Source organism: Medicago truncatula, chromosome 1 (assembly GCF_003473485.1).
Source record: "Medicago truncatula cultivar Jemalong A17 chromosome 1, MtrunA17r5.0-ANR, whole genome shotgun sequence".
In the NCBI taxonomy this organism is placed as follows: domain Eukaryota; kingdom Viridiplantae; phylum Streptophyta; class Magnoliopsida; order Fabales; family Fabaceae; genus Medicago; species Medicago truncatula.
The window spans coordinates 47,783,597-47,806,143 of record NC_053042.1 but is presented as its reverse complement, the minus strand read 5'-3'; the positions used below and the strand labels follow the sequence as shown (position 1 = coordinate 47,806,143).

Genomic DNA, 22,547 nt, shown 5'->3' with positions numbered 1-22,547 from the left:
CACTATTATTTCGAGAAACAGGTTCATCTGCAAATGATAGTTTCTACAAGAGATCCAATATTACCATGGTGTAGAAATGGAAAGAAAAACTGAAGTGGGACTTACTTGTTTGTTCTTTCTTAAATGGTGACATGGAACATGTGACATTGTTTTTTCTTTTCTTTTTTGGTTAGGGTTTAGGGATGCATTTGTTTACTAGTTGCCTTGTTGTCACCAAGAGGGGTGGACCCACACAAATTCCTGCCCGTGCCCGAGAACGTATCACTCCACAATCTCAATACACGTGGCAAACGAGTGGCTGGGAGAGAGCGGGCAGCAGACCGGTCAGCTAAGAAATATCTGGTGTGAGGAGAAGCTCAATTTTCAAGATATTTATCTTATCAACTCGGAGACGAGTTCACTGTGTTGACTCGCTGAGTCGTGGCCCAATGAAAGTGCAGCTAGAGATATTCATATTTCATAGTAGATCTAATTCTCAGCGCGTGGCCATGCTTTGTGTATAGTTTGTCGAATTTTCTATCACCCTACTTGGCTACTTGCATATTGGTGCCACTATCAATATGATGATGCCATGTTACATATGATCCATGTGATGGCCATCATGTTACCCATTGCATATCATGGCCTCCAATGCTTAATTAATATGCCTAAGGTTAGGAGTTTGATTTTGATTGGCTATGTATTATGTAAAATATAATTTCTTTTTCCTTCCTTATTTTAGGGGGAATAATGGTGCTATGTTAAATGATTTTTTTAAGGAGAATGTTTAACTGTACCATCACATATATTAACGAACTTAATTTAAAGATAAATGATATTTGTATAACTATTTTGGTATAATTTTTGGACAATTTTCTCTCTCATATTCACACTATATTTTTTTTTTCTCTCTCTATTGTTTTTGACCAATTAAAATAGAGAATAACAAGATTGTGCCGAAAATTATCTTAAAAGGGTTGTACAAATATCATTGCTCTAATTTAAAACTCCATATTTTAGAAGTTATGCATTCAAATTTTTAAAAGTTTAAATTTTACTTTTGAGTTTTTAAACATGTGTGCTCAAGACACAAGTTAGCAACTTTTTCTTTAGGGTCTTGGATTCTTGGTTGTTTGCTTTGGATACTTAGACCTCATTTAATTCAAAAATGTTTTTATTTTCATTTTTAAAAAGCATGTGTTAATTTTAATTTGTAATAAAAAGATCAGAGATTCTTGAAGTGAATTACTGCAATGATGTGAAGATAAAATAATAGCTAGAGATAATGCATGTAAGGAAATAACGAAAAAACTTTTAATTTTGTTTGAAAATAATGATTTTCATTTGCATTTTTTTTTATTAAAACTTGATATTCGATTTAAAGATCAATTAATTTATGGATCCATTAATTCACTAATTGATATGCGAAACACTCCAAACGAGTGTCATCAAATTGTCACGAGTTTCATCTCATTCAATCAGTTGATTTCTTACTAAGTCATAATGTTGCCTAAGCCTATCTCTTTTGAGGAATTCTAGAGACACTCTCTTTTCAACACTCTCCTTATTGGATGAAACCAATGTAGAACCCACCATTTTTTGTCCAACTCATTTCCAAAACATGAGACCCACCATGATATAAGCCGATAAAAAGATGAGTAGTAGAGAGAGTGTTGAAAAGAGAGCGTTGCTAACACTACTCATTTCTGTTTGTATGTCCAAGTTGGACATGGTAGACATATACCATGCTCCAACTTGTAGAGGCCTAGGGGGCTATACACGAGAAGTTTCAGGTGAAAATAATTTCATTCCATCAATTGAAGAGACTTAAAACGGTAGTTGGAAACAATTATTTCAATTTCGAATATCTAGTTAAAAGTTAGGTACTTGATATGCAAGTAATCGTATCCAATGTGAGGTATAGCTTATCCTATGATAGAAACCATATACTTGTATAACTATCTTCGAGTTTTCTCACTTGAATTCTCATCTCATAATAGGGCAAGTCCCACATTGTTTGTTGGTAAGGATTTACTAAAACTTTAGTACCAGACATACATTCAATCATACTATTATGATTATTAGATTAGATTTGTGAAATAATCAATTTCACACCTCAAGAAATGTTTCTTATGGACGGGTATACATGTAATATCCTAAATATCTAATGACTTTAAAATTTTGACAAGTGAGAAGAACAATCCAGAATCATAACAAATAAGTTACTACCATGAATTATAATATAAAGAGGTGTCGGCTACACAATCACAATAGCCACGATGATTGGTAGACTTGTCCATTTCAACGACCAAACAAAGCAGTTACCAAACAACTTTACAGTTTAATAATGATATTAACAAATGTTATTGATGAGAAATTAACATAAGCAATGGTATTCTTTCATACAAGAACCGTACACGTGTTGTTAATTATGGAATTGCATGCTTTCTGTGGCCCCACTTAGCACCATCGTTACTGTGTCGGCAAGTGATATGCTATTATAAAGTGCTTTGGACGGCTACTTAGAAGAAATTTAATTTAACTATACTTAACGTGATGTTACATGTGACTTGGTTTCCATCAAATACCATTAACCAATTAAGTAATCAACGGTGTATTTCCTTTTGTTCCTTTTTTGTTTAATTTTTCATCGTTTTGATTCTTTCCGAATATTCTAGTAGTCTCTATTCATATATAGGGACATGTTTTGAGACATTGTATGCAGTGTTACTTACTATATTTATGAAAGTGAAGATATATTTTTATTGTAAAATTTGACCTGTTCATTTATTTATTATTTGTTTCTTTTTCGCAATCATGTTGAAGAATTTGAATAAATTAAACTATATTGTTTGTATGGTTTGATTTTATTTTCATTTGCTTATAATGTTTCCGTATAGATTCTAGTATCGAAGAAGAATCTCTTTTGTATTTCTTTTTTAACAGATGGAATATCTCATGTATATATGTATATACGCTTAATTTTGTGGAACATGATTTTTTTTATTTTTTTTGAGAGAATGAATATAATTGATTCAAAATAATATCAATGTCACTATATTTTATTTAAACATGAAAATAAATAATTTAAAATACTTAAAAAATTTGAAAGTTTGTGCTAGATTTTATTTTTGAATTAGAAAGAAGTTTTGTCACTAGATGTCAAACACAGTACAATTATACCCTTCAAAAAAAAAACACAGTACAATTATTGTTTTGGACATAATACACCATTAATTATTAATCAATGTTCTTGTAGATTTTGAAATTAGATGTAAGAATATCGAGTGAATCATCAACTTCGTCCCTGAATTTTCACAGATCGGTCAATTTCGTCCCTTAATTATGCAAAATATCAATTTAATTCCTGAATTTGTTAAATGTCAATCAAGTTAGTCATTCTGTTCAAACGAAGCGTTAACGGGGCTGACGTGACCGTTAACCTCTCACATGTCAGGCGCCACGTAGGCAATGACTAATTTGGCCGATAATAACAAACATTTCGAAGGACTAAATTGATTGATTTGCAGAATTTTTTTTTGGTTTCTTCCGAAACAGCTATTTTCTTCCCCAATGGCTCGGTCTTCCCCAATTGTATAAAATTGAAACCCTGATTACACAATCTGCAATCTACATTCTAAAATCACCTAAATTTCCTCCAATAATAAGTGGTCAAGTTCTTCCCCAATTCAAAAAACTTGAAACCCTAATTTTTTTTCGTATTGAATCTGAAAGCCAAAATCCACAAAATTTCTTGAAGCAAAACTATTGAAATTGAATCTGAAATGAAGGGGGGTGGGATTATGGGAAAAAATAGTTATGAAAGTCGAGCTTCATCTTCAAGCTTCAAGTTTAATGGTGATGAAAAGAGGTTGAAGATGATTAAGAAATGTAACATTTATGTAATAATATTTCCATCATATTAGTCCCTGAATTATTTCACTATCTATCAAATAGATCCCTACGTTATATTAAAAACCATCAAATAAGTTCATGAATTGTTTAATCAGATATCAAATTGAGCCTTGAAGCATATGGGTACAAAATTAAGTAAAAACGCCAGAACACACAAATTGAAACTGAAATATTACATAGGCAAAAGTCATAGGTCATAAGTCATAAGTCTGAGAAATTACATAGGCAAAAGCAACCTAACTATGAGGCATTAACAAGTCATAAGTCTTAAACGGCAAGTTAATCAAAAAGAAACCCAACTACGGGGCATAATTCAAATAAGCCTAAATATTACAAATCCAAAACGTCCATTAAACTCCAGGAATCATATCAGTCATTCAATTAATATACTAATTGCCAAAACAATCCTTAAAAATTACGAGTCATACCTGTCCAACATTTGCAACAGCATTTCCTGCAGTTTCTGCATCTCCAGGGTGAATACGAACACAAAATCTTGATAAACAACCTGAAAGGCGTTACCTTTAATCACAGCCGAACACATAAACTTCAAAAATGTCAGAATCGCCGGTGATGATGATGATTTTGAAAGGGTGAGAATGGAGAAAGTTTTAGTAGAAAGGTGAAAGGTCAAGGATGTTTTTGATGTTTCTGACTGAAATGTGAAGGAGGTATGGGTAATGCAGGGGCAAAATGGGAAAAGCAGAAAAAAAGGCTAAAATATGGTTTTTGTCCCTGCAAATATGCCTAGTTTTGGTTTTAGTCCCTATAAAAAAAATTTGTTGTTTTTGGTCCCTGCAAATATGCCTCATTTTGGTTTTGGTCCTTGGCTCCACTTTTGTGATGATTTGCACACGTGGCACATGATGAGTGAACCCATTTATTAAAGAAATAGTCCCTGCAAAATATTTTGTTTTTGAAAAAGGTCCCTGCAAAATAGTCCCTGAGGGACTATTTTCAAAAACAAAATATTTTGCAGGGACTAAAAACAACAAAAAAAATTTACAGGGACTAAAACCAAAACGAGGCATATTTGCAGGGACCAAAACCATATTTTAGCGAAAAAAATAAAGTGAAAAGTGAAAACTGAACTTTTTCCAATTCAATCAAATTAGTCTTGAACACGTGGCTTCCTTCTTGCCACGTGTACAAGACAACACAACATGCAGGGCGACATGTCACTATGGCTGACGGAGCACTTAGACGGAAGGACTTTTTTTATGGACGTCTAACAAATTCAGGGACTAAGTTGATATTTTGCATAATTGAGGGATGAATTTGGCCGACCCGTGAAAATTTAAGGACGAGTTTGATGGTTCACTCTAAATAATTGACATCGATGTGAAGCATGCAATTAATATTATCGGTACTAATGCATAGTACTCCATCCAATAATATTATCGGTACTAATGCATAGTACTCCATCCAATCTTATTTGAGGCAATTAATATTATCAGTCAATTTCATCCTTGAAATTGTAAAATTTCATCCTTGAAATTGTAAGTTTCGTCAATTACCCCCTCGAAATTAACAAAACTTCAACCACCTCCCTAAAATTGCATAATGTTAATCAATTTACCCCTTCGTCAAATTTTTCTGTTAACTGTTTACGGTTATGATCAAATACCATCCTGAAATTTTGCACTTATGTGCAAAATGCCCCCTAAACTTAAAAATTTAGATTTTTTTTCTTACCAAAAATCATACATTTAGTTCTTCAAGTAGTATATTATACCTATTGTCATAAAAATTCTATTCACAAGAAAATGAATGAATATATGCCAAAGAAATCATTGTTTTGTCATGTGCAGCATTTTCATTCATATTTCATATTTATCAACAAGCCTTGTTTCTTCTTCCTTCTGCAGATATTAACATATGGACACACAATTATCAAAGACTTGTGTACTTTATGACTGCATACTCTAACATAATTACCAACTTGTGTAAAAAAAAGTCTTATATATATGTATATATTTAAAACACATGAGAGTAACATACCTTCCATAAAGATTTAAAAAAACCAATAGTTGCATAAACATGCATTCCGTACATATTTATACGATCAATAATTGTTAATTTGTTTGCCTTTAATATCTTTTGAGTCAAGAATAAAAAAAAAATCAAGTTTAGGGGGCATTTTGCACATAAGTGCAAAATTACAGGGGGTGTTTGATCATAACCGTAAACAGTTAACAGAAAAATTTGACGGAGGGGGTAAATTGATTAACGTTATGCAATTTCAGGGGGGTAATTGAAGTTTTGTTAATTTCAGGGGGTAATTAACGAAACCTACAATTTTAAAGGAAAAATTGACTATTTACTCAATCTTATTTACAAGAGATATTTGAGCTAACAAAAATTGATTATTTAATTCAAATTTTGAACGTGATAAATTCATTTTTGTAGATTTAAAAAGCTCTTATAAATATGATGGAAAAAGAGATATTTTTTTGTTAGAATTGGTAAGAGTATATTTAAGGTGCTAGTAGCTCAAAAGAACTTCACCTTGTACTTGTAGTATTAAAAAATGTAGTTAAGAAATATTTCAACCACGAGGTTGGAATCCATTAAACAATTGTTAAATCTTGTTGGCAATAACTAATACATTTCAAAAACTAGTTTTTTTCTTGTTGTTGAAAGAATTTCAAAAACTAGTTGATCATACATATTTCACTACTTTATTTCAAATGTAGTACATATTAATATATTTCGCACCAAGTAAACAATCACATAAAATTAGATAGCTTCAATCTATAAATTTGTTAAAAAAACGTCTATCTATAAAAAAAATAAAGTATTTTTTATTTTTTTTTGCCATATTACTGGTGGTGATTAATCTACGTTGAAGAAGTTGTGTGACACATAAGTGGATTCTTCTATTTAAATCACTCTATTTTTCATATGCAATAGTCAAAGATCAAAGATCTAATTATTTGTTAAAGGAGCTCAAATTCATTACCGTTTGAACCGATTTTCTTAATTGGTTTATGTGAAACAAATACTTTGAATATAAGGAATGAGGAGTGCTGGAAATTAAACACCCTCTTTCGAACACTATCTTTAATACTCATATGTAAAATCTACATGGGTTTCTCTACGTTATATGAGATCAATTTTTAAAATGTGGGATCCACGTTGATTTCATTCAATAAAAAAGTGAAATATTGTTAACATTTATGTATAAATAGAGCGGTTGCAAAGAGGTTGGTTAGCCAAATTAGTAGTTTTATGAGGAGAGTGAGTTTATTTTTATTAAAGAAAAAAAGTGTGCCCTTTGCATGAGTTGGTTTGCACCTAATACGCTTAGTGTCTTGCTTAACCACTTCAATCAGTAGCTTGGATGAGTGATAGGTGGCTTATATCTTTCTATTCGCATGCATGAATCCATAACAATTTACCCCAACAAAGTTAATTACTCAATCCATAACCATACTAGCTAGTTGTTTTCTGATGGTGAGAATGAGATAATGTTTTAGAGTTTGGTGTATTGAAGACCACAAACCTTTATAATGAGTGTTTAAGGGACGAGTTCAAATGAATTATGTCTGTCCCTGGTTCACAACCAAATCCTAGTAAACCATGCTGATGGTCCACCTAAGATCGGGTTTAAGTGGAAAGTGCCAGGGTTGACTTAACTTAAAGACAAATAAAATTAAAAAACAATTGTTTTTTTATAAGAAAAATCACACAACTATAAACTCTCTTAACACACGACACGTTTTACTTTTCCATACTTTTTTTTTTCTCCTAATACATACATGACACGTTTTTTTTGGGTCAAGACATAAGTCATGACACGTTTTTCTATTGTATACTTTTAACAAAAGAATAATAATATATCACTTTATATGTTGAGTTTGTTTACGAATAAATAAAAAAATAAAAATAAATAAATTAGGTTAGTCTCTAACAATGGACAACCCATGTTCAAATCATAATTATAAAAAGAATATTCATTAATCTACTTATGTTTGTTTACTTGAAACCATAAAGTACATTTCTCTTCAAGGTTTCAGTTTCAATTCTTATTGGTATCCAATTCAGGTAAGTTAGTTTAACCTCTTAAAAAAAAAAAAGAGAATATTCACACTAAGTGTTCGATCATAGTTCAAACATGATTATCTATTGGCAAATGCTATGAGAAAAAAAATGTAAATACATGTATATTCAAAAAACTAAAATACATATTCGCAAACTAAGAACAAACGAAAACCAACATCAACATGATGTGAAATAAATGATTTGAATTGAAGTTGTTTTGTGATATTATCCAAAATTCCAACAAATTTGAGTTCATAAAAAACATTCATTCCAAATGTTTGGTAATTAAGGGGTAATGAAAGAAAAAGAATTTGCAACGGAGTAGTGGTGGTGCAAAAAGTAATAAACGAGCAATATAATACAAAGACCCAGCCCAAGCCCAATAATAAAAAGTGAGCAACGTTGCTTAAAAATGAAAAATTTCAATTTTTCACGTCACGTGGTAACATGATGATTGTTACCTCTGAATCCGAACAAACTATCTTACTCTGAATCCGACAACATCATCGTCCTCGTCGATGTTCTTGAAGATGAACAACCTTCTCTTCTCTCTTCATCTTCTTCTTCTTGCTTCATCACTTTCCTCTTCTCTTGCTAAGGGAGGTGCTTTTCAATCCCTTCTTCCTTCAGGTTCTCTTCATTCTCTGTTTTTTTTTTTTTTTTGCATCTTAAATTATGCATCCATCAACGCCTTGTTCAACTACCCTTTTGTCTTTTTAGCACTTTTAGGATTATGAGTAGAAATGGGTACATGCAAATTTGTGTTTTTTATTTATGTTTTAGAATTTAAGGTTTTTGTTTTATTTATTTTGTAGTTAGTTCTTACATAGTGAGATTTGTGGAAAATTTCAAATGTTGACTTTTTTATATGTTTGAAGTGAAAGAGTGTAACTTAGGGGTGATAAATAAGAGTTTACATGGTTACGATAGTTAAATAACAGGATAAGGTTTTATGTTTAGCTTGAATGGTGGATGTTTGAAGTTTTTTATGAATTCTAATTGCATGTTTGTTTTGGTATTAGAAGATTTCAATGACCGGATTAATGTAAGCCGTGCAAGGCGTTTGCTTGATGAAGTTGAATCTCGTGCCCGGTAATCACAGTGGATCTTTCACTGCACAACATAGTTATGACTAAATTATTGCTATGTTATGCTTGTAACTTCAAATGGTGCTGTTTTGTTTGTTTATTTATTTTTTGATTTATTAACTATTTATTTTGTTTAAGCAGTGTTGATTTGGCACAAGGTTATATGACCAATTCTGATCTTGAAAGGGTCATTAAGGAATTTGGACAAAGATGTAGCAACATTTCTAGGATATACAGGTGATTCCTCATACCTGCACATAGCTACTGTTTTTATCAAATATCTCACAGATCATGCCTCAATAAATGACATTAATATCTTTTTGAATGAACAAATAACTTTACAAGGAAGTTCTTCTTGCCATTGCTAAACTGACTTACCTTTTGTTTCTCTCTTTGAGGGATTCTTGGCGTGGGCTATTAGTATCGGGAAAAGTGTGAATGGAGTTCCACTGGTAATTTCTTCTTCCTTTTGGGATTCGTTCATAACTTATCTCTGAATCATAATGACTTTTCATTTTGCTTGCATGAATGGTGTCTCTCTTCTTTGTGTTCCTCCATATAGTGGGCAATTGAGATTTCTGACAAGCCAGGAGAAGAAGAACCGGAACCTGCATTTAAGGTGAGTTCTTGGCACCTAACATCAGTAAAATGAATTTTTCATACTTTTGGTAGTTCTGTATTACGAAATTCTGTAACCGACATAATACTGATGCAGTATATTGGAAATGTGCATGGAGATGAACCTGTGGGCCGTGAACTTCTAATATATTTGGCCAATTGGTTATGTCATAACTATTTAAAAGATCCTCTGGTATGTTTCCCTTTCTGTCTTTATTTGCACAAGTATAATCTAATCTCTTTCCTCGTATTTGTTGTGACACTAAATATGTGCCTTAACCGAGATTTAACCGATACTGGTGATGAGTTTTTGAAGTTTATAAACTGTTGCAGTGTCTATTATCGAGTACACAAGTTTTAATGAATGGCCAAAAGAAAATTATCATGCAGCCTTGAAATTTCAGATTATTGAGATTGAATGTCAAATGATAATTTGTATTTGTTTTACAAATTCATTTAATAAATGAGCATAATCTACATCTCCCATATATAAGAATTCAGTTCAGCATTCAAGTCTTGTATTTTTCAGTGAAACTATTGTTATTTTATGATTCAGTTCAGTCTTTACTTTTACAATGCCTTACTTTTTTTGAAATGTTTTAGGCGACATTGATTGTGGAAAATGTTCACCTTCATTTACTTCCATCAATGAATCCTGATGGCTTTAGCTTAAGGAAGCGTGGTAATGCAAATAATATTGATCTGAACCGCGATTTTCCCGACCAGGTATAATTTTTGCTATATTGATCTGTATACAATATGTTAAAAATATTGTTTGTAGTTCCATTTTTTCCCTGAAATTAAATTGTAATGTGAAAATTCATTCTTATTGGTTTTACTGTTATGACTGAGATTTTACTATTATGGTCATAACTAAGATTATTATATTGTTTAATTACATTTATAAATGTCATTGTATAAATTTGTTTACCTTTTATTGAAGGTCCCATAGAACCATGACCTTTTACTTTATTGATGTCCGTTACACATTTTCCTTGCTTAATTTAAATTTAATGTTAGATTTTCTATTTCCTGTTTTTATGGCTATAGTTACTGATATTTCTTGGTAGAGATCATTTGAGAACTAACCTGCAATGACTGTCTTGAATGAAACAACAGTTCTTCTTCGCAAATAACGATGAGGATTCCCGGCAACCGGAAACAAAAGCTATAATGAATTGGTTAAGAGATATACAATTTACAGCATCTGCAACATTGCACGGGGTATTTATTTGAAAATTCATACAATAGTTTCTACTTTATTGTAGTCCTGTTATACATCAAGGAGTTCTATCCTTGCTTTTATTTCTACAATCTCTCTGTTTTCTCTATTAGTAAATTCATAGTTCTAGAGTTTAGAGTTATGCGGTTTCGGTTAATGGGCATAAGATAAAGTTGTTACAAGTCATTGAATTTGTTATTCTTTCAGAAATCTAGAATATGAAGGTAACAAGTTTCCTATGCTGCTTTTTGATATCCTGGGATTTTTTGAGTTTTGTTCACATCAGCCCTTAAAGCCAAGGTAAAGAATACAAAAGTAAAAAGTTTTATTGAAAAAAAGTATTTATTGCATCAGAAATGTAAAGTGCCATAAATAATTTTTTTTTTCTTTCAAATAAAACTTTCTACTTTTATATTCTTAACCTTGGTGCTACTCCTAAGGGCTGAAGTTAATAGAGGAGTATTTTCTTTTTGAAGGGAAGTTTGTCATTTGTTATTTCTTCTTCAAACGAAAACGCCTTCTGTCATCATTTTCATACATTGTGTTAATTTCTTCACTGAAATGAACTTTTCTTGTTTTTCATTCTTTGTTCGAAAAGGACATGTTGAATTTATATACGGTTTTAGATAAGGAAAGAGTGAAGAGAAAAGAATAACAGAGTTGAATTGTGATTGTAGTTTTATGCATAAAAAACTAAGAGCTAACTCATATTTATACCAATACTAGCGCCTATTCCTAATTAAATTAGAAAATAAATGAAAAATAATAAAATATGGAAATAAATATTAAAGCAAATCTAAGGATGTAAGTTAGTGTAAGATACAAAATAACTGTTATGAGATTTCTTTCCATGTATTCTAATTCTAATTGGCCGACATATTGAACTATGCTAACCATGAACAATTGATCTTGTACACCTGATTAGTACTTGTCTGTTATCTAGATACAAAATCTGTTCATTAATGGTGTCATTTTCTTTTACTATTTCAGGGTGCACTTGTTGCAAATTATCCATGGGATGGTACGATTGATAAAAGGTGGTAAATGATTTTACTGTAAGATTTACAATGACATGCTCTCAATCTGGACTCTTACTGAATTTTGTTTTGATATAAAAAAATTACAGGACATACTACTATGGATGTCCCGATGATGATGCATTTCGATTCATGGCAAGTATATACAGCCATTCCCACTACAACATGTCTTCAAGCAAGGAATTTATAGATGGAATCACAAATGGAGCAGCATGGTAAGATTATTTGAAAGTAATGTGTAGAAGTTCAATACTGAAACCCATGTTCCTTCAATATGTTCACAAATTACAAAAGATACCGATGCAGGTACCCTTTATATGGAGGAATGCAAGATTGGAACTACATACATGCTGGCTGTTTTGAATTAACCTTGGAAATTAGTGACAATAAATGGCCTAATGCTGCAGAGGTTAGTGGGACCTTTGACTCTGAGCTGTTTTCAAATTTTAAAATATATATCTGGCAAAATAATATTTGTTTTGCTATTAAAAATAAATTTTTTAATCAGGTGTTTTTAATTTAAATATTTTTAATGGAATGCTTTTATTTTATAAATAATTATTTATTAAAGATCTTTTGAAAGATAACATAGCTGAGTTGACTTCGGTTTACTTATGTTATATGCAGCTTCCTATTCTTTGGAAATACAACAAAATGAGTATGCTTAATCTTGTTGCAAGCCTTGTGAAGGTATGCCGTTTCTGCTTATCTGCTTTAAATCTAAATAAATAATTTGAGATCTTTGTACTGTCTTTTTAATTCACAATATTTTAAAATACTAAAAGTGTATTTTCAAAAAAATTCAATGATTACTGTGAAATATTGGTTTGAAGAAGGATGTAGGAGAGAACACCGATGACTGAATGAATATGTGACCAGGATTTTAACGTCATTTTATTTATAAGAGAACACAGATAATACAGCTATATAGTAGCAGAAGAAATAATATCTTTTTCAATGTGATTATCTACTCATATATACATATAGGCCAATGTGGTGTATGAGAAAAGGGAAAGTTTAGATGGGACTCAAATTTTTTATATAAAGTTTAGAGGGTACTCTAGAACATTGGATTGCATTCTATTAGTTGCTAAGCTACTGTTAATGTTTATCCTATGTAAAAACACTTCTAATTATATTTCATAAGTGCACAAAATTATTCACATATTTGCCTATTTTTGAGGTTTTGTTCCCATTGCTTTTTGTGAGATTGATTATGTTTTTTACTCTCCAGACAGGAGTGCATGGAAGGATATATTCTTCAGGTGATGGAAGGCCATTACCGGGCTTTATAACTGTCAGTGGAATAAATTACACAGTATGTCTGAGATTACATTTTGGTTTTTTTCTGTTTTCATTTTCAACTTGTTTTCGTTCTATCTTTTCCCTGCTCACTGATTTTTCCATTTACTTATCTGCACATTTTTGTTCAATTAAATAATGAAATTTAGATTTTTCTATAAAGTACCAACACCTCTCCAAAATTCCGTATCGGCATGTCGAACACAACTCGGTCACTCCTTAATTGTGTCCAAATAAAAACAACATTTTTACAATGCTGATTTATAATTGTCCTGAATGTTGTAAGACTTATTGATCTATTATTAGACAATTACTCCCTCCGTCTTGAAATATAAGCAAAAAAATCTCATTTTCTTTGTCCCAAAATATAAGCAAAAAAGACAAACTTTTATTCTATTTAATCTTGTTTTTAAAAAAATCATCTTTTCCAATAGAAGCTTTTTCTTATTCTCATGAAATTAAATGCAAATTACGTTTAATTTTCTCTCTTATTTTTTCCATAACCAATTGCCAATGAAAATTGTTTTTACATCTTCCCATGAAACTTATTCCAAAGAAAACACAAAAAACTATGCTACAAATTCTTATGCTTTAGTTTTCGTAATAAGTGTGATTTTTGTTTTTTTGCTTATAATTTAGGACGGAGGGAGTAATTGTTTTGAAATTCAAATTCATGCTTGAACCTTATGCTCCATAGTCATCGTATGGATTATACTTCTGCTACAATTCTTGACATTGTTTGACTGCTTGTTACATTTTGAGCTTCACTTTCATAACTTACTTTGGGTTTTATAATTCTGGACGAACAGGTTAGGGCGGGAGGAACTTTTGCCGACTATCATCGCTTACTTGCCGCCAGAGATAGATATGAAGGTATCATACATTCGGATTATTTCGTTATCATATTGAATTGAAGCCTCCCAAAAGAATTTATGAAATAGTTAAATAATAAAAAATATTGTCTCAAGATTTAATTAACCTAGGTGGGTTATTAGTGCTATGTTTGGATTGATGGAAGGGATATAATTGAATGGAACTGAATTGAATCATGACAGGTTCTATTAAATGAACTGTTTGAAATAGAATGCAAATATGAATTAAACATGATGGAATGCTTCCATCTTATCCTATCCCATACATCACTTTTACTTGCCCTCCAATTTGAGTGAAATTAGATGAAACTAGTCTTCTCAATTTCACCATCAAAATGTTCAAACAATGAAATGGTGTCTTTATTCCATTTAGCTTCGTTCATCAACTTCATTCTATTCCTTCTAATTCCACTGATATCCAAGCATAGCCTAAATCGTCTGAATCATTGAATGACAATAGTGTGCCAACAATAAAACAAGTATTGAGCAAAAAAAGAAAAAAGTTAAATATTTACATAAAATAAAAACTTAGGACTTCTTTTTTGAAGGAAAAAAATTAGGACATTTAGACACCCTATTTTTCGAATAATGCGAATTCATGCAAAACATAGGGCTTTAAATTCAACACACAGAGAATACATATTATACACTTATAAGGTGAAAATTGAATGGATTATGATATATAGATTTCATCAATATCAGCTGACAATTTCTGGATTTTCATCTTAACTTGACATTATTGTCTACTTGCAAATTTGTGTAATCAAAATTCTCAATATAAATTGCAGTGGTGGCAACTATGCCTGGCTACAAGTCAAAGAATACATCAATTTGGTTGGATGAAGGAGCTATGACATTGGATTTTGTTCTTGACCCTGAAGTTAGTATTAAAGGGAGTGTACTACAAAATGTCTATGATTGCAACTGTGACAGTAAAAGCAAACTAGAATTTGTTCAGTTTCTCTGGGGATCCCACTTTGAAGTTTTCTTTATTTTCATTGTTATTTTAGGATTTTTATGCTTACTATTTCAGAGGAGAAAAAAAGTCAAACAATCAACAGGGGCAAAAAGAACTGTTGTGGTTTGAGGTTTTGTTAACTTATTTGTATCAAATTCTGTTGTATACTAATTTGGGTAGAAAAAAAATCAATATTTTTTATGTGCAAATCAATTAAAATATTTTCGCTGTAAATTTCCACAGATGCTTAATACCGTTGTCCTTAAGAGGAAATCAACACAGATAAAAACGAAAGTAAAAGAAATTGTCCAAGTTGGTCCCCTCACCGAGGATACCGAGTTTTAAAAAAAATACCAAGATTTTCAATTTCATTAGCATGAACAACTGAAGATTTAATGGAAGCCTTTTGAATACGTTTGCGTTGAGTGATAAAAGAACATTCATTTGATGATAAGGAATAGGGAATAGGGAATATTAGAAAATTTGAGTGGCTATAAATCTATTCTGCATAACCCTTCAACATCCTTAAGCTTGTTCAGATCATCATCATATGATCCGCATAGCTTGGGGTTACATAGAATTTAGGTGTCTAAAACTCAGATTCTGAAGTCAAAAGTTGGCAAAGCACTATATTATTAACTCGATAACAGAAGCCATAACAAAACACAGTCAAGCACTAAAATTTTAACAAAACTCCATCTATTACATTATTAACTCGATGGCAGAAGATTTCCATACAAAAACTGTCAACCTTGAAATTGAAAGCAGAAAAAAACACAATCAAACACTGCTGACCAATCAACATTAGTCTATAACTGCAAACAATGTAATCATCCCATACATCCTGCAAAAATAAGTATTAGTTTTAGTGCTTAGAAACAACATCAAAGCAGCAGTACAATTTTAGTGAATGAAACTAGTGAAGAATCCTATCCCCATGCTCATGTAGAATGCTTCTAAAAATATTGAATTGTCATCTCCTGCATCAGTAGTCGGCACTTGATGTTTTGATGGCTCTTCTCCTGGACATTTATTATCAAGTGGTTCTCCACAGAGATTAGAATTTCCTTCAAAATATGAAGTGTTAAAGCTCTGCAACTGTGTCCCAATTGGAATTTTCCCATAGAGCCGATTATTTGACAAGTCCAACATAGTGAGACGATCAATATGAGCTAGGCTGGAAGGAATTTTGCCTGAAAGACGATTTCTTGAAAGATCAAGAAATTCTAATGAGTTAAAGTTTCCTATGTTTGAAATGATTTCCCCACTGAGATTGTTCCTTGACAAATTTAAGGAAATCAGTTGGTATTTACCCTGTAAGATGGTTGCTTGAGAGATCAATGGTTTTTAAAAGCTTATCTGGGTTTTGTAGGGTCGGTTTACACCTTTCCACATCAATACGTAATAGGTTGAAATCATATGGTTCAATATAATAAATATTATTGATTATGATTGCATAGGAATGGTATATTGATCTCATGGTGTCCTGATCCATTGAAGTAAAATTATTTACACAAGTTGGGATTCCTCCTGATAAGCTATTTAGTGACAGATCCAAGACTTGGAGGATTTTTCAAATACAGAGATTTGAAGGTAGACTTCCATTGAAGTTATTGAATTGGAGGCTTAAGATTACTAATTGGTGTAAACTATCTCCAATCCATGAAGAAGGTAACAGACCATGAAACATATTTTCTCCAAGATCCAACAAAGCCAACTTGTTTGAGCAATTCTTCAATGAAGAAGGAAGTTGTCCACTCAAATTATCATTTCTTAAAATCAAAGCCTCCATGTTAGAAAGGGCACCCATTGAGATTGGAATCTTTCCTGACAACTTGTTATTGCTCTGATCAACAAACCTTAACGCGGTTAAATTATTCCAACAATCAGTTAATACGCGGGACAACCTTAGTATTCTCAATTTGGAGAGGTTAGTGAAATGGGATTCAGAGACGACACGACACCTTCAAGAGAGTTTCTTCTCAGGCCCAACATCTGTAATTCCGTAAGAAATCTCATTATTCCATAATAATAGTTCCTGTAACGATGATAAATTTCCAATACAGTGGAAATAGTTACTAGAAGTGATGAAATCTAAATCTCCGCACAATCGGTTACCAGAAGCAACAAATGTCTGCAAGGTGCAAATATTCCCAATTGATTTTGGGATCTTTCCTTCTAGATTGTTGTATGAGAGATCAAGACTTACAAGCGAATGCATTATGTTTCCAAAATCATCAGGAATGGTATCTCTTAACAAGTTACCATAAAGCTCAAGGTGTTGAAGATTGGAGTTGTAGTTAAGCACCCAATTGAATATCATTGATGATGACGTCAACTGATTCAAAGATAGATCAAGTAGAATAAAATAACTAGAGGAAAAGTTCAAATGAGAATCAGATAAAGGAAGAATATTGGCGTCAGAAAGGCTACAATTGTGTAGATGCAACCCTTCAAGGCTTGGAAGCTTCATTATGAATTGAAAGGTGTCATGAGAAGAATCCTTGAGATTTTGAATTCCACTCAAGTCAAGAATTCTCAGAAAAGAGAGATTTGACAGCCACTCAACATTTCCTTGAATTTGGTTGTTGATTCTAAGATTAGAATTGTAACAGAGTATAAGAGACTGCAATAATGAAAGATTTCCGAGTTGGAAAGGGATTTCTCCAATGAGTTCATTGTAGCTAAAATCAAGGTGTCGCAATCGTGAGAGATTCCCAAGTTGAGCAGGAATCTTCCCATCATAACCACCAACTGAGAGATCAAAGGTGTCGTAACTTGCTGAAGGAGCCAATAAATTTTGGGATTTGACCACCAGTATTCAAATAACTTAGGTCTAGATGTGTTAGATGTTGCAGCACAGTTATTGAAGGATTGATTTCACCACTCAAATCATATGAATTGTGCAGCAATCTTCATTAGGATCATCCTTCCATGTTGAAAGCACGCCATAGTCATCTTGAACACCTTGTTTGAAAGTGAGGAGTGCGTGTCTCTCCCTCTCTTTGCACTTTGTGTCTACATTCTTTGTTGCTGAGTTGAACCTATCAATGGAGGATAACACCAACAATGCATGTAATGCAATAATATTATAGTTTCTCATCATCATTTCAACAACAAAATAAAGATGAGATTCTCTAATGGGAAGTATACTCTCAAGAAAAACCGCACACAAATAAATATAAAGAACAGGTAGTGCTTGAGGTTGGTCCGTACAACATCATTTGCACAACGTTTCCAAGTTGCTTCCTGATATTCAATATTTTTCACAAAATTGTACAATTTTGTTTGAAGGTACATTGCATATGTACAGGCTCTAATTGCTTGCATTATTTCCGTCAAATTTAAAGTCATGTTGTGAAGTGTTCCTTTTATATCCAAATATAGAAAGCATCTACTTTTCATTAAAAAGAATGTAGTGTCTGAATTTGGAATAGCATGGTTCATTGGTCTGTTGTGCATGATCCATGAATGGCCTAATAAATTTGGAAATGATGACTTTATTTATAAATTTGTATTGTCTAGATTGTTTTTTTTTTTGAAAGAATTGGGAAAGTTCCTAACACTTTATTAATATTATCCAATAAAGCGTGATACATGTGATCTTTATGCTTGCATCAGTGAAAATTTTGTCGTTTAGTGTGTTATATACTGCTTGTTATTTACAGTTGTTATGTAATTTGATGAATTAAAACATGAGTTTTAATACTGATTTAACATTCTTAGTAGCAGACTGCAGTGATGGGTTGGTTTCAGTATTTGTCTAATTCAAAATCAACTTCACCATTGTAATGAACAATAGTAGTAGCCATGGCTAGAAAGAGATAAGGTATGAAGCAAACTTATTATTGATTTGTTACTGTTTCTGATTTTGAAAACAGTTGGTCTCTTATTCTTGAACGGATACAAGCTTTTAAAGCTTAAAGCTACTATAATGTTTAAACCTTAGTACTGGTACACTTCTTCCTGATTATTCTAGAAAAGAGCAACATCCCCATTCTTCCAACCAGCCCACTCGTAAAAATAGGTCTTTTGGGTCTTGACCTACCAAATAAGATATATGCAAACTCGAAACTTTAGAAAATATAATAGCATTAAGATTATGGTCTTTAATCAGTATTTGTAGGAACTGAATTCTAAATTTAATTTCAACACTAGGTATATTTAGCAGAAGTAATTATAAGGAGGGGTGTATTTCCCTAACTAATAGCCAATATGTTTGCAAGATCCATTACAATTTGGGAGCAAGAAGCTTTATTACATGGAGCACATATTTGAAATACTAACTAGGATGTTTGGGATGTAGAGTAGAAAACAGAAACAAGATAGACACATTTATTAACAGTCACTAATAGAAACTATCATCATCAAGATGACTTGGAATAGGTCAATTTTACTTTTGAAACAACTAATATTAGTTTTGATTGATGGAATATGAAAAGAAAAATATTGAAAATGAACTCATATATTGCATGCTGACAAGAATGTACTAAATGATAGCTAATTACACTATGGCTTAAAGTTTCATTTAGTGTTAAGCATGCTAGCATTTTACGAAAAAATAAAAACTTAGAAACAAGGGTTGGTTCTCCTTCTACCTTGTAACTTTCTTGTTTCGAATAATGGTGGGAGAGAAAACTTCAAACTCCAGGGAAGCTATTTTGGCTCTAGCCTTGAGAACAGTCTTCAACTCTATGCGAACCTGCATAAACTTGGCCCTATTATCCTTCAGCGCGTTCTCAAAAAAGTGTTCAAGCCTGACCAATCTCTCTAATTCTTCTTGAAGTTGACAATCATTGTCATCGTCGTCGTCATCATCATCATCAAATGATTGTTGATGTCGCTTACAGTGGCTTCTGTTATGCATGTTGCAGACCGTTGGCAACATTAGGGGTAGAGTATTGAATTGTTTTGAAGATTGCAGTGGTGACATCATGAATTGATGTGTTCTTGCATTCAAGGTGTAAAGGTGGTCAAGTTCATGTAAATTTTCATATGGGTGTGGATTGCATTTCAATCAAGGATGCTGGTTTTTCTTTATGATGCAGGCAGTGCCGCAGTGGTGTGTTTGGATTAGTTTTTTTTTGGTCTGTTCTATTTTGTTGCGTATCTTTGCACTTGGTTTGTTCACAAAGTACACCTTATGCTACATTGCTACTGGATTGTCTCTGTTTAGAGTAATAAAATTATCTTTTGTTGTTGCAAAATGGAACATAGTACAGATATTTAAAATTAGTTTCAAATACTAAGAGTTCGAAGAGTGCACAAATTGCATTACTACATTTTAAAATATAATTCATCTGTAACAATCATCTAATTTATTGTCTTTATATGTCAACACAATTTTCTTCTTAATTTATCATTATAAATGATACATTTTTCAAATAAATAACTATATAGAGTTTAAAACTAATCACAATTATTTTTAATATGATGGTACATGTTGAACTCTAGACAAGTTTTTCAACCTTACATAAAAATCAAGAAAATTTGAAAGTGATACAAGATAATAAAATAATTAAGCACCTCATATAGCGACACTGCGTAAAACAACAGTTTCAATGGTAAGACCCGGTCCAAAGCCAAATAAAACACCAAACTCAAGTCCTTCTCCCGTGGTCTTCAATCCATCTTGAGCTGACTTCTTTCTCATTTCATCTAAGATAAACAAAACACAGGCACTTGACATATTTCCATATTCACTAAGCACTTCTCTGGTGGCTTTCATCTTTTCAGGTTTTAAGGCTAACTTTTGCTCAACTTGATCTAGAATTGCAGGTCCACCAGGGTGTGCAATCCAAAAGATTGAATTGTAATCAGAAATTCCCAATGGTTCAAAAGCCTCAACCAATGCTTTATTGATGTTCTTTGAAACAATCCCAGGAACATCTTTAAGAAGGTGAAATGTTAGTCCAGCTTCACGAAGGTGACCGTCAATGGCCCCTTCACTATCTGGAGCAATTGTTTGTGCAGTCCAAACCATCTCAAATATTGGTTTCTCAATTTCTGGTACTGGATCTGAACCAACAATTAGTGCAGCAGCTCCATCTCCAAATAGTGCTTGTCCAACAAGGCTGTCCAAGTGAGTATCACTAGGGCCGCGAAATGTGACTGCAGTGACTTCAGAACAGACAACCAACACACGAGCACCTTTGTTGTTTTCAGCTAAATCTTTAGCCAAACGAAGGACCGTGCCTCCTGCAAAGCAACCTTGTTGGTACATCATATACCTTTTCACATATGGGCGAAGACCTAAGAGTTTTGTGAGTTGGTAATCAGCTCCAGGCATGTCTACACCACTTGTGGTGCAAACGATCAAGTGAGTAATCTTTGACTTTGGTTGACCCCATTCTTTTATGGCCTTCACTGCAGCCTCCTTCCCTAGTCTAGGTACCTCTACCACCACCATGTCTTGCCTAGCATCCAATGAAGGTGCCATGTATTCACAAACACTAGGATTCTCTTTCAAAATCTCCTCTGTTAGGTACATATATCTCCTCTTGATCATAGATTTATCACCTGAAGGGAATTATGAAAAGATGATATTAGTTCAACAAAACTTGGGTGTTAAGAAACCAATGTAAAGATAGCAAAATATATTTAAATGGAAAGTATCTAAGGTAGAGGGAAAAAATACTTACACATGCGTTGGAATTTCTCTTTGAGTTCAGTCTTGTGTTCACTATTTGTGATTTTGAAGTAGAAATCAGGATATGTGCTTTGTTCAACACAATTGGCTGGGTTTGCAGTGCCAATGGCTAAAATGGTTGCAGGGCCTTCTGCCCTTTGAGCATTGCGAATTTCAGACACACTAACCATATTGATATCTTTGGTAGCAAATGAAAGTCTCAGTTGGTTTTGTTTGTAGTACTTGTTGTAATTAAAGAAAGAGAAAGGGTGAAGGAAGAGTGTTGTGGTGGAAAGATGGTATGGGATGAGATGGTTTTATATGGAGGAATGAGTGGAAGGGTTGGTAGCTGAACATCACGTGTTTGAGTAAAACGTTATGCACATTTTAATATTCAACAATGGCTGGCTGGCTATATGGGTGCGTCCATGAACTTACCATGTAGGAGACTTTGAATACCCTCTCCAGTCAAAATCCCCTTTTTTAATGATTATTTTAAGGAAGAAAACTGATATTTTACTTGAGTTTAATTACCATACACATATATTTAAAAATGATTTTACACATGTTTTGTCACTTCAATTAATTAATATCATCATTCATGTGTTTATATTTAATAATTGATGTATCAAACATATATGATTGAATATATGTGTAAAATGATGAATACTAATTAAATTATGTATGTTGAAATGCAACTTTATTTTAGAATCTAAGAATAAACAGTTCAATTTGATTCTTGTGAAAAATAAAATATAACTCTTAATTTCTGGAGAGAAAATTTTTTGAACAATTTTTACTAAAAAAAAATAAAAATGGGACAATTTGTCTATAAGTACTGCCCAACTAGTAAAATGGTCCAATTGCAAGGCCAGACGTTGTGA

At 32.4% G+C, this 22,547-nt stretch overlaps 5 protein-coding genes across 7 annotated transcripts; 1 reads left to right on the top strand and 4 right to left on the bottom strand.

The window, feature by feature from the left end:
- The first annotated feature begins 8,359 nt into the window (after positions 1-8,359).
- On the top strand, positions 8,360-15,244 carry LOC25485045 (carboxypeptidase SOL1). 3 transcript variants are annotated; one of them, XM_039829906.1, is made up of 15 exons: positions 8,360-8,541; positions 8,961-9,030; positions 9,168-9,263; positions 9,448-9,478; positions 9,589-9,645; positions 9,742-9,837; positions 10,248-10,370; positions 10,764-10,868; positions 11,857-11,903; positions 11,993-12,118; positions 12,210-12,312; positions 12,531-12,593; positions 13,138-13,221; positions 14,015-14,078; positions 14,866-15,244. In XM_039829906.1, exons 1-15 carry the CDS (start codon positions 8,457-8,459, stop codon positions 15,162-15,164), a joined length of 1,449 nt encoding a protein of 482 aa, XP_039685840.1. In that variant the 5' UTR covers positions 8,360-8,456; the 3' UTR covers positions 15,165-15,244. The 3 variants fall into 3 exon arrangements, with proteins under 3 accessions (XP_039685840.1, XP_013469606.1, XP_024641826.1); XM_013614152.3 differs by having other exon boundaries at positions 8,360-8,568; positions 8,964-9,030; XM_024786058.2 differs by having other exon boundaries at positions 8,360-8,568.
- A 694-nt stretch (positions 15,245-15,938) lies between these two features.
- LOC25485044 (receptor-like protein EIX1) lies at positions 15,939-16,845 on the bottom strand. The gene is made up of 2 exons (XM_024775103.1): positions 16,617-16,845; positions 15,939-16,228 (listed from the first exon to the last, which is right to left on the bottom strand). Exons 1-2 carry the CDS (start codon positions 16,843-16,845, stop codon positions 15,939-15,941), a joined length of 519 nt encoding a protein of 172 aa, XP_024630871.1.
- Positions 16,846-17,001: 156 nt separating this feature from the next.
- LOC120579313 (receptor-like protein EIX2) lies at positions 17,002-18,138 on the bottom strand. The gene is made up of 2 exons (XM_039831257.1): positions 17,943-18,138; positions 17,002-17,816 (listed from the first exon to the last, which is right to left on the bottom strand). The coding sequence occupies exons 1-2, from the start codon at positions 18,136-18,138 to the stop codon at positions 17,002-17,004; spliced, it is 1,011 nt and encodes a 336-aa protein (XP_039687191.1).
- A 675-nt stretch (positions 18,139-18,813) lies between these two features.
- Positions 18,814-20,331, bottom strand: LOC120577918 (uncharacterized). Its single transcript, XM_039829905.1, has 2 exons — positions 19,634-20,331; positions 18,814-19,079 (listed from the first exon to the last, which is right to left on the bottom strand). Exons 1-2 carry the CDS (start codon positions 19,969-19,971, stop codon positions 18,974-18,976), a joined length of 444 nt encoding a protein of 147 aa, XP_039685839.1. The 5' UTR covers positions 19,972-20,331; the 3' UTR covers positions 18,814-18,973.
- Positions 20,332-20,366: 35 nt separating this feature from the next.
- LOC25485043 (chalcone synthase 8) lies at positions 20,367-21,958 on the bottom strand. Its single transcript, XM_013614150.3, has 2 exons — positions 21,677-21,958; positions 20,367-21,554 (listed from the first exon to the last, which is right to left on the bottom strand). The coding sequence occupies exons 1-2, from the start codon at positions 21,852-21,854 to the stop codon at positions 20,563-20,565; spliced, it is 1,170 nt and encodes a 389-aa protein (XP_013469604.1). The 5' UTR covers positions 21,855-21,958; the 3' UTR covers positions 20,367-20,562.
- Between the last annotated feature and the right edge of the window lie 589 nt (positions 21,959-22,547).

Excerpts from the sequence above, each read along its gene's own strand:
- LOC25485045 (XM_024786058.2), top strand. The coding sequence starts at position 8,457 with ATGTTCTTGAAGATGAACAACCTTCTCTTCTCTCTTCATCTTCTTCTT. Across the intron at positions 9,264-9,447 it reads AACATTTCTAGGATATACAG|TATCGGGAAAAGTGTGAATG; the intron begins GTGATTCCTCAT and ends GTGGGCTATTAG. Across the intron at positions 13,222-14,014 it reads TCAGTGGAATAAATTACACA|GTTAGGGCGGGAGGAACTTT; the intron begins GTATGTCTGAGA and ends CTGGACGAACAG.
- LOC25485043 (XM_013614150.3), bottom strand. The coding sequence starts at position 21,854 with ATGGTTAGTGTGTCTGAAATTCGCAATGCTCAAAGGGCAGAAGGCCCT. Across the intron at positions 21,555-21,676 it reads AGAGAAATTCCAACGCATGT|GTGATAAATCTATGATCAAG; the intron begins GTAAGTATTTTT and ends AATTCCCTTCAG.
- LOC120577918 (XM_039829905.1), bottom strand. The coding sequence starts at position 19,971 with ATGATGTCACCACTGCAATCTTCAAAACAATTCAATACTCTACCCCTA. Across the intron at positions 19,080-19,633 it reads CGAAACAAGAAAGTTACAAG|GTCAAGACCCAAAAGACCTA; the intron begins GTAGAAGGAGAA and ends CTTATTTGGTAG.
- LOC120579313 (XM_039831257.1), bottom strand. The coding sequence starts at position 18,138 with ATGAGAAACTATAATATTATTGCATTACATGCATTGTTGGTGTTATCC. Across the intron at positions 17,817-17,942 it reads TGATCCTAATGAAGATTGCT|CAAGTTACGACACCTTTGAT; the intron begins GCACAATTCATA and ends TGGCTCCTTCAG.
- LOC25485044 (XM_024775103.1), bottom strand. The coding sequence starts at position 16,845 with ATGGGTGCCCTTTCTAACATGGAGGCTTTGATTTTAAGAAATGATAAT. Across the intron at positions 16,229-16,616 it reads AAGTCTACCTTCAAATCTCT|GCAAAATTCCTTCCAGCCTA; the intron begins GTATTTGAAAAA and ends ATCGTCTTTCAG.